General features: G+C 34.6%; 2 protein-coding genes across 2 annotated transcripts; both read right to left on the bottom strand.

Moving 5' to 3' along the window:
• Positions 1-3,952: 3,952 nt before the first annotated feature.
• Positions 3,953-7,850, bottom strand: ANT1 (aromatic and neutral transporter 1). Its single transcript, XM_086248410.1, has 3 exons — positions 7,251-7,850; positions 6,357-7,004; positions 3,953-4,603 (listed from the first exon to the last, which is right to left on the bottom strand). The coding sequence occupies exons 1-3, from the start codon at positions 7,452-7,454 to the stop codon at positions 4,196-4,198; spliced, it is 1,260 nt and encodes a 419-aa protein (XP_086104536.1). The 5' UTR covers positions 7,455-7,850; the 3' UTR covers positions 3,953-4,195.
• A 1,545-nt stretch (positions 7,851-9,395) lies between these two features.
• On the bottom strand, positions 9,396-11,875 carry LOC147282224 (Sterile alpha motif (SAM) domain-containing protein). Its single transcript, XM_086247565.1, has 2 exons — positions 11,489-11,875; positions 9,396-10,472 (listed from the first exon to the last, which is right to left on the bottom strand). The coding sequence occupies exon 2, from the start codon at positions 10,459-10,461 to the stop codon at positions 9,676-9,678; it is 786 nt and encodes a 261-aa protein (XP_086103691.1). The 5' UTR covers positions 10,462-10,472; positions 11,489-11,875; the 3' UTR covers positions 9,396-9,675.
• Between the last annotated feature and the right edge of the window lie 1,550 nt (positions 11,876-13,425).

The following is a 13,425-nucleotide window of genomic DNA, read 5'->3' as shown; positions in this document are numbered from 1 at the left end:
TTTGTAACTTACAATTTTTTGAGAAGAAAAATATAGTGGTGTTTTATACCTTATATTTAATTTTTTTATGTTACTAAAAAACTAACTTTGTTTTACAAAGGGTATATTGGAGTTTTCAAACATTACTCTAAAACCCCAAAATTCCCTTATTGTAATAATATTGATATTTTAGAAATAAATAATGGATTTGATTTTTTTTTTTTAATGTAATTAAGCTTTATCATGTAAACGACAAGTTGACACAAGCACAGTGTGGACAACATGGGTTGTGAATCTTGTGATGTGCAAATCAAGGAGAGAGACGGTTTCAAAGGAATTGAGATGTGATGTTGGGCCCACCAGGATTTTTAATTGGGCTCATGGCCCACCGATTTTTCCCACAAAAAACAAAATGAATCAAAATGCAGATATTCGACCAAAAAAAAGCAAAATGCAGATAGAATATTATTGTGTAGTGTGTAGCAGTAGCACTGCATGGTGTCCATGTTTAGGCCCATCTTGTTATTTACATGACATGAGGAAAATAAAACTGCCGTTTTTGCTTCATTATGTGTATAGCTTCTGAGTGTGAGTTAATTACACTTACACCATTTGAGATTTATCTTTTTTTTACATACACTTTTTAGGGTTTTAATAATTACACATACTCCCTGAAATTTCAAAATTGTTGCATATAAACCCCCTACATAAGATGAAAAATGATGAAAAATTATGCAAAAAAACATGCTAAGTGGTGAAATAGCCTAATAAGATTACTCAAGGTGTAAGGTCCAACTTCAATACAAATATTTTATTTTTTGTTTATTTATTTTTTTTCTCTTGTAGGGGGTTATATGTAATAGTTTTCAAACCTCAGGGGGTGTATGTGTAATTTTTGAAATCTCAGGGGGTATATGTGAAAAGACGATAAACCTCAGAGGGGTGTATGTGTAATTTTTGAAATCTCAGGGGGTATATGTGAAAAAATAATAAACCTCAAGGGGTGTAGGTATAAGTGTAATTAACTCTTCTGAGTGGCTAGGGGTTTCTGAGGATTTTTGTTTGGTACTAGAGAGTTGAGACAACTTATTTCATGGTAAATTTATGTTTACGTCGGAGAGAATCGAACTCTTAATCTACATAATTATAACTCAATTTTCTAATCTTTTCACTACTTAGACTAGACATAAAGATTTATTCCATGACAAATTAAAATTGTGTACATAATAGAGGCTTAGTTTCAATGTTCGAGATTTGAGTTTAAAGTCTAGTTTATTTAATTTTCAAGTTTAGATTTCAAAGTCCAAAGTTTGAGTATCGGTCCGACCTCATCCTTGATATATATAATAATATGCTGATTTTTGGTAATGTGTTTGGAGGCATGATTCATGATTGGTTTTGGAATTAAATCTAAACTCTATCTATGGTATTAAGATCTTTACAAATATTTTAGCATGAAAAAGTAAAAATGTATGTTGATAGTACCAAATTTTAATGTTTTTTTATTATTTTAATTACCAAAACTTGATGTTGTTTCAATTTCAATTTAAGTACTAATTTTAAAAAATATTGTTCTACTGAGCACTCGGCAAAATAATAATTTTTTTTGTTTACAAACTCAATCACAACTTTTTTATTGAGCTATAGTCACAACTTCATTCTTTTATTGTTTTTTCAAAGTTTGTATTATGGTTCAGGTTTAAGTGTTAATTTTTAGTCTTTAAGTTGTATGATTTTATCCTCCAAGTCTAAATTAAGAGCCTTAAATCTTTATATTATTGAATTTTTATGAACTTCATGCGGTCACGTACAAATTTTGCTCCACATATCTATTTATATCATAAAATTATTTTACAAATTTAATTATAAGAAAAGCAAAGAATAATGAAATAAAATTCTCAACAAGTTTTGGCACAGACAACTTCCATGCCTTTCCACCTAAACAAAAAAGGGGCTTTTGCCAAGACAGCTAGACTGCATTGTTCTAATAATTGGTTTAAAGTGAAGACAAGACCTGAAAAGGGCCCACTTTATTTTTCATGCATGTTTGGCGGTGGAAAGAGTCATATGCTCATGAACAGATACAAGCACCCAAGAAAAGCAATTTCATCCTAATCAGCAAGTGTTATTTATTATGAATCAAGATATTATATTGATCTTTCATGGCCCAAAAAAAAAAAAAAGATATTATATTGATCTTCTTAATCTTATATTTATATCTAAAATGTCATTCATTAAAATACGCTAATTTTAAATTCAGAATGCTTAACTCTTAAATTTTTATGGGTAAAAATTTTAACACTCCAATTTTGTACGTTTATATAGTCCTTTTTTTGTTTTTATGCATTGATAATTGAGCAAATTAATGAAGAAAAATAAAAAAGAGAAGTGCAAGTGTACAAAATAAGAGTGTGAAAATCACTACCCATTTTTATTAATGTATTGAATAAGGCTAGTGCTATACCCACCACCATAAACTGCTGAGTTGATCACCCTATTTTAAAATTTCAATTTTACCCTTAAAACAAAAAATTTTAATTTTGTTCGTCGTTCATTCAACAGTTATCTACCGAAATATTTATGATTATTCGACAGTTATCTGCTAAACATTGATGGATTATTTAGTTGATAACCACCAAATAGAAATAAAAAAGGCATTTGACAGTTATCTGTTGAAATTTTTGTGTTTATTCAACACTTATTTGTCAAATATTGGTGGATATTTCGATAGATGACCACTGAATGAATCTGGGTGATTTCATTCTATTTTTACAATAAAGGGTAAAAAAAAAAAAAATTAGACAAAATATGTTAGAGTGGTCAACTCAACAGCTAATGGTGGTCTGCATTGTCTCACTCATCATCGAATAAAAGATCAACACAAAAAAATCTGATCCTATTCGACTCTCCCCATGAATAATTTTGTTTCCTAGTGGCATGTCTTTAACAGATACCAAGAATGATGAAATTGTAATTCGTGGCTACAAATTGAAGCAAAAGGGGGTTGTCATGAAACAAACATTTGGAAATTGGAACTTTTGGCATGCCTTTTTAAGCTTGATTTTTACAATGATATATTGATATGAAAGAATGAGAATCAGTGTCTCTATTCTGCCTTTCACTTTCACACTCGCACTTTGTAATCTATGCCAAAAGCAGGGAGTGGGTGTGAATGTTCATTCATGCCACAGGGTGAGTGGCGAGAGCATTAGCTTTGTTGAAGCATCCAAAATCTGTCTCTCTCCTGAAAACTGAAAAGGCCACATGCCAACAAAGAATGCAAACATTTAATATTGCCCAATTCTTGTGGATAAAGTCAGACCTATTTTCCATCGACTCCGTTCGGTTCTGAACTTATCAAAACTAAATGAAGATTTAATTTTTCTCAATTTTAAACATTTTAGATTATAAAAGAGGGGTATACTAAATTGTGAATTAACAATGCAATTCAAGTTGAGGTTTTCCATAATAAGTAATAAATAGGTTAAATTGGATGATTATTCTCTGTGATTTGGTCATTTTTTAATCACGAATGTGGTTTTAATTTCTTTTAATAATATCTCTGTGATCAGTATTCATTACCAATCTAAAGGCAAAATCACAATTTTCGTCTAACTCAAGTCATTTCAATCGCAGAGTCCCCCATTAGGTTAATGGGCCGGGCATTAGAATCGAGCAGCACTGATCCAACTTGACTTCTTTTTAAGTTTTTTTCATTAGACTAAAAGTTTGAGACACAATAAATTGGAGAACCCAATAAGTCAAGTCTAATGGAAACTGGAGACTTTGTACTCTTTTTGAAGTGATAAAAAGAGTACACAGTCCAGTTCCACAAGCCTCACTTATTGCGCCCATCTTAGCACAACTTACAAAAGCCAACTGAGGACTTCTTTCCATCTCTATCCGACCCAAAAATAAAGAATCAAAGGCTCAGATTTCTGTGATCACTAAGGAGACATTAGAAGTGGGGAAAATGTGCTTTTATTAACAAGAATCTCAAAGGTTCAGACTTCTGTAGCACTGCACTGGCAAACAATTAGGTACAACATGAAAAAAATATGATACAATGCTGGTAAATCTAATTTCAAATTCCAGATACAAAATACAGTATCTTTGGAAGGTTGTCCCCCTTGTACAGTTGTTCTTCATGCACCTCTTGCATGTAAATTACTAATTATGACTGCAATCAAGTACGCGTTTTGAGTGAAGAAACTGTTCAAACACCAACTACGGCGTTGTAAGTACCATATGCAGCAAACAGCATTCCACACAATAAAATGCAGAAATCCAAGGTTCTCTGCCAGAATTGTAGGGAAGAACCCAGTAATGTTAAGTGAAATGTGGCTGGCAAAACAAATGAGATCAATGCACAGACAGTACTTCCCACAAGCGAGGCAAATACTGCAAACCCCGGCACACATGAGGCCAAGACCGCCAACACAATCACCACCACTGCTCGACTCATGTATACTCCAAATGTTGCTATTCGCGTTGTTGAATGATCATCATCATTGCGATGATCCTTCTGAAACCATTTTCCTTTTGCTAAGTTTCCCTCTATGATCTCGTTAATTGGGTGTAGCATGATTGGGAACGTGAATACCAGCCCCAAACACAAGCCAACCTGTTGCCAGTCAGCAAAAAGATCAGAAAAATTACGACCTATTAACTACAATAATACTCGAATAACCCAAAGTTTTCTAAATATTAGTCAACTAATGATATAGTAGGTGACATGACCATATCTTATTTGTTAAAAATAAGTGAGGTCCAAAGTGGACTCAAATATTAACAAATGAATATGAAACACTACCATCACATCACTTGAGATCTAAAATTTTGGGATTTGTAAAATTACTTGACCTTATTACATTTTCTTAGAATTGAATTTAAAGAAAACAATGAAAAAGAGTCCACCACACAGATGCACACATTTTTGTTGTAAAAGAGTAGATATGCATATCAGTATTTGTATACACATAACAAGTATCTCCATAATACTTTAAAGTTTAAACACATATCATACAAGTAATAAAGATACATTGTACATGTATTAAATTATTTTTCAGGTCAATATCATATACTTTTTGGACAAGGCAATTATAAGCAAAGGAAAACACCATGATCAAAGCTGTAATAGTGAATACATATGAGACAGAGAAAACTGTATATGGCTTGGCAAGGCAATTATTAATTAAGCTTCTAGGATGGTAGATGATGATAGTTGGATCTATCTTCCCCACTAAGCCTAAGCTCAAAAAAATTTGTTCTACATAGTTAGCCCTTTGATGATGGCAATATGGTGTCCAGTTTCAGGAAAAGAAGGCCCAGTTGGCCTTCATGGCTAACCCGTACCTTTGAACCCCACATCGACTATGCATGGGGATAGAGACCACTTAAGTAAGACCTAGCAATCTAAATGTCAACCGACTAACCGAGGAGGCCTTTACATTGTAGCGGCCAGAGCTGGCCTGGGTTTTTTTTTTTTTTTTAATTTTCTTCATTTATTCTTGTGGTCATGTAGGCTTAAAATAGAGCCCACGGTGGCCATGTGGGCAAAAAACCTCAGACTTAATGTGTAAATTTGATGCAGGGTTGACATCGCTACAATGTAAAAACCTTAGGGTATAAATTGATCAAACTGAAAAATCAAATAACCAAATTGAAATTTAGCTCAAAGTACATGGGTGAAAAGAGTATGACCCATACTTATATCTCAAACCTTATTACTATAACAATATAGTGCCACACCTCTTATCTGTACTATTACATTATAACAATTTCTTACCAAAAAAATCTGTGCATCACACAATTACACACTAGCTAGAAAGGAATACTTCGATATAATATAAGACATTGTACAGATAAGTTTAAAGTGCAACTAAATAGAGCTATTCATTTCTATATTCTAGAGTAGCCCAGATATAGTTCAATTGGTAATCACACTGCTTATCTAAATAGGATCTCCCAAGTTCAAATCCTCTCCCTAGATGTGTTAATTGATAAATCTAAATCCTAGAGCATAAAAACAGAAAAGAGCAAGACAATGAACGTAAGCAAGTGCAAAGTTAAAGAAAAAGAAAAAGAGTGTTGATGAATATAATGCTGAAGGTTAGAGTACATTACCTGAACTAAATAGAGCTATTCATTTCAAAATTTTAGAGTATGCCCGGATATAGTTCAATTGGTAATCACACTGCTTATCTAAAAAGGATCTCCCAAGTTCAAATCTTCTCCCTAGATGTGTTAATTGATAAATCTAAATCCTAGAGCATAAAAACAGAAAAGAGCAAGACAATGAAGGTAAGCAAGTGCAAAGTTAAAGAAAAAGAAAAAGAGTGTTGATGAATATAATGCTGGAGGTCAGAGTACATTACCTGAACTGCTATGGCTGACCAATTTCGAGGGAGATTAAGTGTAACTATTTCTCTGGTTTGATCACCATAAGCCATGTACCCCGCAAATGCGAATAAAACATAGACAATGGTTATTCCTGTGAAAGTCTGAGCAAGCAACCTCGGAAATTTGCTTTTATCTTTCATAGAGGCTTCCAATGCCAATGTCATCCCAAACCCCTCAAAGCAAAACACTGCGATGCCACCTGCAAATGGCAACCCTCCTATATTTGAAGTGATCGCCGTCCTATCACTAAAAGAAAACTCGCCCCTTGATGCCTGCAGTATGTCTTCCTTCACCACAATCCCCATAGCCAACACATTGCAGATATCAGCAAAGATACTGAAGGGTGCTAAATTTGATAGACTGCCTATCCATGACAAACCAATTTCAATTGGTACTAACATGAATATGCATGAAGCAAACGTGAAGCCCTGGCCATTCAACATCGATGAAAGGTTCTGTCCAATAAATACAAGATACGCCACGGAGCCTCCGCATTGTGCAATTAAAATCAAGAATTCGGTTAAAAAACGACCTGTCCTTCCCATGCATTCATAACCCAAATCACCATAAGTTTTTCGACCCGTTGAGTTTTCTTCTGATGCCAACTTCTCCCTACATTGCACCTATTCATTATCACCACACCACAGTACCACACCATAAAAGGTCAAGCTATAAACTTTTCCTCACCCCAAAAAAAACCAAAAAAGCGCCATAGTGAAGTAGGCCATATAATATTACTTGGGTTCTTGTTCGAATGGCACAGTGTGTGAAAGTGAAACTACCCATTAATCATTTCGACCAAAAAGATTAAATTAAACTCAGAATGAAAAATTGAGAAAAAGAAAAGAGAAGGGACTGGAACAACTGACAAGGAGAAGCATGCAGTAGTAGGTGGAGAGGCCAGCGAAGACGACACCGAGGGAGCCGGCAAGCCAACCAGCGATTCGCAGAGCGTAAGGGAGACCCAGTACGCCCGTCCCAACAACCGATACGATTATATTCCCAAAAGTTTGAGCCGCCGAAGCCCCACCACGCTTGTCGAGCAGAGGAGCTTCCGCCACCGCGCCTTCCATTGTTTTTCACTCTCTGACAATGAGTGTGCGACAGAGAGTGCGACACTGGGAGTTATGGATAAATGGACGGAGGGCTTAGTGGGTAGTTTGGGAAATTCAAAAGTTCAAGGAAAACGATATCTGGTATTGTTGGGGATCTGATAAGAAGTTGGTGGTGTGCAATTTTGGGAGGTTCTTCATTGCAGATGAAGCTATCCAAAATCCAAATGCTGATTTTGTTTGTGGATTCTGATTCTTCTTCTTGTTCTCTCTTTGGTCTCTTTATTTGGGAAGAAAAACTGAAGTGAAGCATGGTCTTCTCATCGGAAGCAGCAGGGTTGGTAGAGGTCGAGCTCAAAACACCGAGAGCCACCACCGGCGTTGCTGGAAGATTTTGTCGTCTACACAGGTGTTAGATAGAGTCTGCGGCTTACCACGTGACGTGACTATTATACACTGTCTTATCATGTATACAGTACAAAACAAGATTCTTTTGTTTGTAGAGAAATTATGTAGTAAATGTTAAGACTTTATTTGCAGACTTTATTTTTATTTTTTTTAATTAATAGAAGACATGGAATTAAATTTTGAAAATTTCCTCCATTTTTTTTAAGTTTCGAAATATTACTAAAATGAAATTATTGAAATTTTGTTAAAAGTTACAATTGTTTTAAACTTTTAGTTTAAATTTTCAACGAAATCGAAATTTTTTTAAATTTTTATATTTTTGAACTCTCGAAATTTTTTCGAAATTCGATAGTTGCATCTACATTTACCACTCGATTTTCTCCTTGAATCTTAATATTTAAGGTTGATTAGGTTTTTCTATAGTTTGATGTAGAAGATTTATTGGTTAAAGATTTAAAATTAGTATTTTTTTTATTGAAAATATATAATGTAATTGTATTGCTGTAATTGCAGATGCAGTTAACAAACATATATGTGCCAAGCGCTTAAAGATAAATTTTTGTTGGAATTTTTAATAATGCAATTGGTTGTCTTTCTAGTTAAGTAGATTAGTAATTTTGACTTAAAAATTAAAGAGTCCTTATTAAGTTTTTCTTATTATTTCGATGTAGTTGTCACATGTCAGTAATTAGTGACACAAAACGTTCAAACAATGGATGACAAATTTATATTATACTTAAAATAGGATCATAGGATTGTAATAGTGATCATACTAGTGATAGCAACAACGATGGCAATAATGAGGACAATGGTGGCAATGACAACAGCGGCATCAATGGTGGTGGATATAATGTCGTCAACAATGGAGGTAAAGTGGTGGTAATGATAATGGTAGAACCGTAGAAGTAATAATATTAGAGATGGTGGTAGTGCAGTAGTGCTAGTGTTGGTAGAGATGGTGGTGGTGGCAACAGTTAAAATTTCATTATCTTAGAATTTTGAAAATGACATTAATCTAAAGTTTAGATTTAAGGCCCCAAAAGTCTCAAATTTGTTTTTCCCACAAAAAACTTAAAAAGTTAGTTGTGAGCCCAAAATCAAACAAAATTTCAAGATTTGCCTAAATACCATGTAACACACTCTATTGTCACTCTCCTTCCTGCATTTCTACATTTCAACCAAGCAATATCCTCATTTCCAAATTCCAACTCTCACCATAACGTGTGAGCTCAGCCTTTCTAATTACAACTTATCTACCCGCAAATGGGCATCTTACAATAATTCACTCATCTCATGAGAATGTTATCTTGGTGGCTAATATAAAATGGTTGGCTTAATTTCTTCACACCCAAGAAGCATAATTCGATGAATCGACTGACTTCTATGATCTAATGGATATTGGATACAATTACTCACACCCAAGTTTTCATAAACAACCCACTTGATGTAACATTCAGAACCCTCGTTTAAAACTGACAGAGGCTTATCCATAAAACTAGTAAATCATGTACTACCTTTGAACAATGAAATTTGACAAAGTAGAAACTGCTGCCCTATCACCTGTGCACAGTCATAGTATGTACACATTTTCTTTTCATATAATGCAACCAATCCAAAACCTTTACACATCCAAAACAAAACCACGTACCTCATTGCATTTTAATGTCACTTCTCTCTCACACAACTAATTGACATGATATACATCTACTCGTTGAGGATGACCTACAACTTGGACCATCTGTTACAGAAGGGGATTTCGCTCCTGGGTTTGGTTCTCAGCTTGTATTTTCTGGTTTCTCCTAGATCCTGATTTCCTGAATGTATTTAGAATGCCTTAATAATAGCATGGCTGACAAAAGCAGTCGATTGCATGCATCAGTTTCCTCCTAGGCCCTACTGCATTTGCACCCATATCCTTGAGCTTCTTCATGGTCAGATTCACCAATTGAAATTTACTTAGACCCTTCCTCTGAAAAATCCTAACAAACTGCCCCAGTCCCAGTGATGTTAACCACCTGCTTAATCCACCAGCTTTCTGAAGCTTCCTCTCAAGATTCAGAGCTCTCAGTTTTTGGTTCAGCAGCATTCCCTGATCAAGGAAAGCACTTGGGCCATGCTGTAATCGCCTTGGCTGCATGATAGCTTTTGAGGTTTTAGATACACCTAGTGTTCTACGAGACTGTGAAGTAGAAATATGATCTGGATTTCGTGATTCGATTCTTGAATCTCGCCTCACTGACTTGCCAAATGTTGAAATGTATTCAGCAGGAGAAGCTTTTCTAGCAAGTTGAACCCCCCTTTTAGGAGCACAAGATTTAATACTCTGTTGCTCATGAACTGAAACCGTTTTGGGACATGTCTCAATAGGAAGTTGTGGTCCATTGTCTACTGTTTCTCTGGCCACAGCTTGCAGCTGAATTGGTCCTGGGTTTGGTAGTGGAGATCTATTAGCAACATGCAGCGGCGGCACCAGAATGTTGACTCTCTGCATTTTAACTATCACCCAACTATCCTGCAGATCCAGATCGTTATCGGAGTTTGAAGAGTCAATGAGATCACTAGGAGTATTATTCTTGTGCAGAGGACCTGCCACCAGCTGTCTTTGCCTTTTCTTTGCCATCAGCAGAGAACCTGCTTGTGAAATCAAATGTTCGTTGGATAAAAAACAATGAGATCATTGGTGAAGGCAAATGCAACCAAACAATAGGACACATACTGCTCAGACTCAAGCAACTGAAGAACAACCAATAATCATTTTATGCAAAGCAAAACAAATACAGTACTTCACATACTATCAGAATTGGGAACTGAGTTTAATATTCCCCTCCATATCTTTAGCACATAAGACGCAGCAACAATATAATTGATTTAACGTGAAAACAAGTAACCAAAATAAGTAACTGTGAACTCTATGCACTCCTATGAATCCCAATAGATTACCACAAAGTACAATATAGATTCTTACCATGTAAAGGTTTTCCCTAGTAAAAGACACTTAAGGCTACAATTTGTTCATATCAGAATTCAGAAATAAAGTCAAAGAACAAATTGTGACCATACTATTATAAGCATCAAACAATGTATCATTTATGATTCCAAAGCTAGTAATGAAGAATAGGATAAAAAAAAAAAAAAATGAATTAAGCATCTCCAGCTCTTTTTTCATATGAATTAAGCATCCCAAAAAGCAAAAAACAAATCCACTTTACAAAAGAGTTTGAGTAAATCCCAGTAAAAGAAAACGAAAATAGAATAATAGTTTGGAGAAGTAGTCAGCCACCCAACCAACTATTCTCTTGTTCCACTAGCACAACAACATAGGGTGAATTTCTGATTTTCCTTAGTTTTCCCCAGAAACCAAACATGACCCAAACCAAAACTACTCTCTCTTAATTTGCTGGTAATTGTGCAAAACTGGATTATGCCTTGTTTGGATGGAAGGAAAACTCATATGAAAGAGAGAGTCTGGTTGTGAATCAAACAAAATAGAATACTTGTATTCGGATTGTACCCTCAAGTCTAAGCCAACATTGTTGTAAATCTAGGCATTCTCAGAACCCAAACAATCCCAGAACTCACTGAAGCAACGAAGCTTACTTGCACAAACAAAGAGCACAAGAAGAAGAAGAAAAAAAGACGAAATTTACCGGTAGAGAAAGCTGAAGGAGGCGTTGATGGAGAAGCAGGTGATGGGTAGGCACTGATTTCACTGAGGGACGGAGTCAGAGGCCAGAGGAAAGCTTGTGGGGATGGAGTTGGTGGATCTCGAATCGAAGAGGAAGAGCAAGGTTTTGGGTCCTCTGCGGTCGAGCCCAGGTGGGGGATTCAGCGTCAGACCCGCGTCAATGAACAATCAAGATCCATCCATATAAGCCAAAGGTTGGCCGAAACTGGTGACCGTGGGTTGGATAAAGGTTAGGATTAAGAGTTCGATTGCCACCGGTATAACTCAAAAATAAAAATTCATCCACAGCCACATACACACTTTCTTAGACTGAATCAATTCTAATGGATAAATAAATAAAAAATTCAACTGTTTGTTTTTTCGTCTTAAACTTTCTTTACATTTATTCAATTGGTTGTTAGTTGTTAGTTGTTACTTGTCTGGGTCACTCATAAATTCATTATCAATTAATCATTGTCATTCTCAAAGACCAACAATAGTTATCGCTGTCAAACAATTCGTATTAATAATAAATTACAAATTAAAGTGAATGTGATTATATAAGTTACTTTTATATTTTATATTGATTTATTAAATCCTTCGGTATGGATTGTGTTTGTTTAACCGGTCTAAAAAATTAATTTGGTACGTGAAAATTAATTAAGAACATTCTTGATTACAAAAAAATAAAATTATCATACTAATAAACTCGTTTAATTTCCTATTACAGTATTACTAATTCCGATGAAGAGATAAGAATAAGATCACTCATTTACTGTCATCATGGTTTTCGCTTTTCATATGTGGTTGTTGATCAGCCTTCTTGGCTAATTGCTCCGATAACTGATGATCTTATTACTTCAATAAAATTATGAAAAATTTGAAAAATTAATCCAAATTGAAGTTAATTAAAGACTTTTAATTTTTTTTAAAAAAATTTTACTTTCGAGTAGTGCTCGAGCTCCCCTCAAGAAGTGCTTGAACACTCCCTCGAGCACTACTCGAGGGGGTTTCGACCACTTCTCAAAACGAGTTCGAGCACTACTCAAGGGTTAAAATTTTAAAAATAAAAAAAATGTTAAAAATCTTTAATAACAATAAAAATGAGTTAGTTTTCTAATTTTTTTCTAAAATTATAGGCCTCCCTTTGAAAAAATTGTAACAAAAAGTTAAAAGGTATATTAAGATTTAAGTATTATCTTTATGTACTGTCAAGTGATATGATTACTTCCGGACAATAACAATTTTAAAAAATATAAGCTGACCTCATTAAAATGTCAAGTCAATTTTTTGTTTCGGCCTTTAAAAAAACAAATAATTATTTTGTGGTTGACCGTTGACGATCTTACTCATTTGGGTTTTCATAATCTTTGTTGCTATTCCTCATTACATTGTGGTTTTACATAATGATAAGAAAGGCCTTGCGAGGCCCAAATCTGTAGTAGTCTAGTTTCTTTGTTGAGTTAATTACACTTACACCTCTTGAAGTTTATCATTTTTTCACATACACCCCCTGAGGTTTCAACAATTACACATACACCTCATGAGGTTTCAAAACTGTTACATATAACCCCTTATAGTGAGACAAAAATGATGATAAATTATGCAAAAAAACATGCTAAGGGGTGAAATGACACCTCTTGAGGTTTATCATTTTTTCACATACACCCCCTGAGGTTTCAACAATTACACATACACCTCATGAGGTTTCAAAACTGTTACATATAACCTCTTATAGTGAGACAAAAATGATGATAAATTATGCAAAAAAACATGCTAAGGGGTGAAATGACTTAATAAGATTACTCAAGGTATAAGGTCCAACCTCAATACAAATATTTTATTTTTTGTTTATTTATTTATTTTCTCTTGTAGGGGGTTATATGCAATAGTTTTGAAATCTCGGGGGGTGTATGTATA

Source organism: Dryas octopetala, chromosome 6 (genome assembly GCF_963921425.1).
Source record: "Dryas octopetala chromosome 6, drDryOcto1.1, whole genome shotgun sequence".
NCBI lineage: Eukaryota > Viridiplantae > Streptophyta > Magnoliopsida > Rosales > Rosaceae > Dryas > Dryas octopetala.
Note: the sequence above shows the minus strand (reverse complement) of the source record. Positions and strands in the feature narration are given on the sequence as shown.

What these genes read in the sequence shown, in the direction of transcription:
- ANT1 (XM_086248410.1), bottom strand. Translation starts at nt 7,454, where the DNA reads ATGGAAGGCGCGGTGGCGGAAGCTCCTCTGCTCGACAAGCGTGGTGGG. An exon ending in ACTACTGCATGCTTCTCCTT is followed by an intron (nt 7,005 to 7,250) that starts GTCAGTTGTTCC and finishes GATAATGAATAG; the next exon opens with GTGCAATGTAGGGAGAAGTT. An exon ending in GGTCAGCCATAGCAGTTCAG is followed by an intron (nt 4,604 to 6,356) that starts GTAATGTACTCT and finishes GACTGGCAACAG; the next exon opens with GTTGGCTTGTGTTTGGGGCT.
- LOC147282224 (XM_086247565.1), bottom strand. Translation starts at nt 10,461, where the DNA reads ATGGCAAAGAAAAGGCAAAGACAGCTGGTGGCAGGTCCTCTGCACAAG.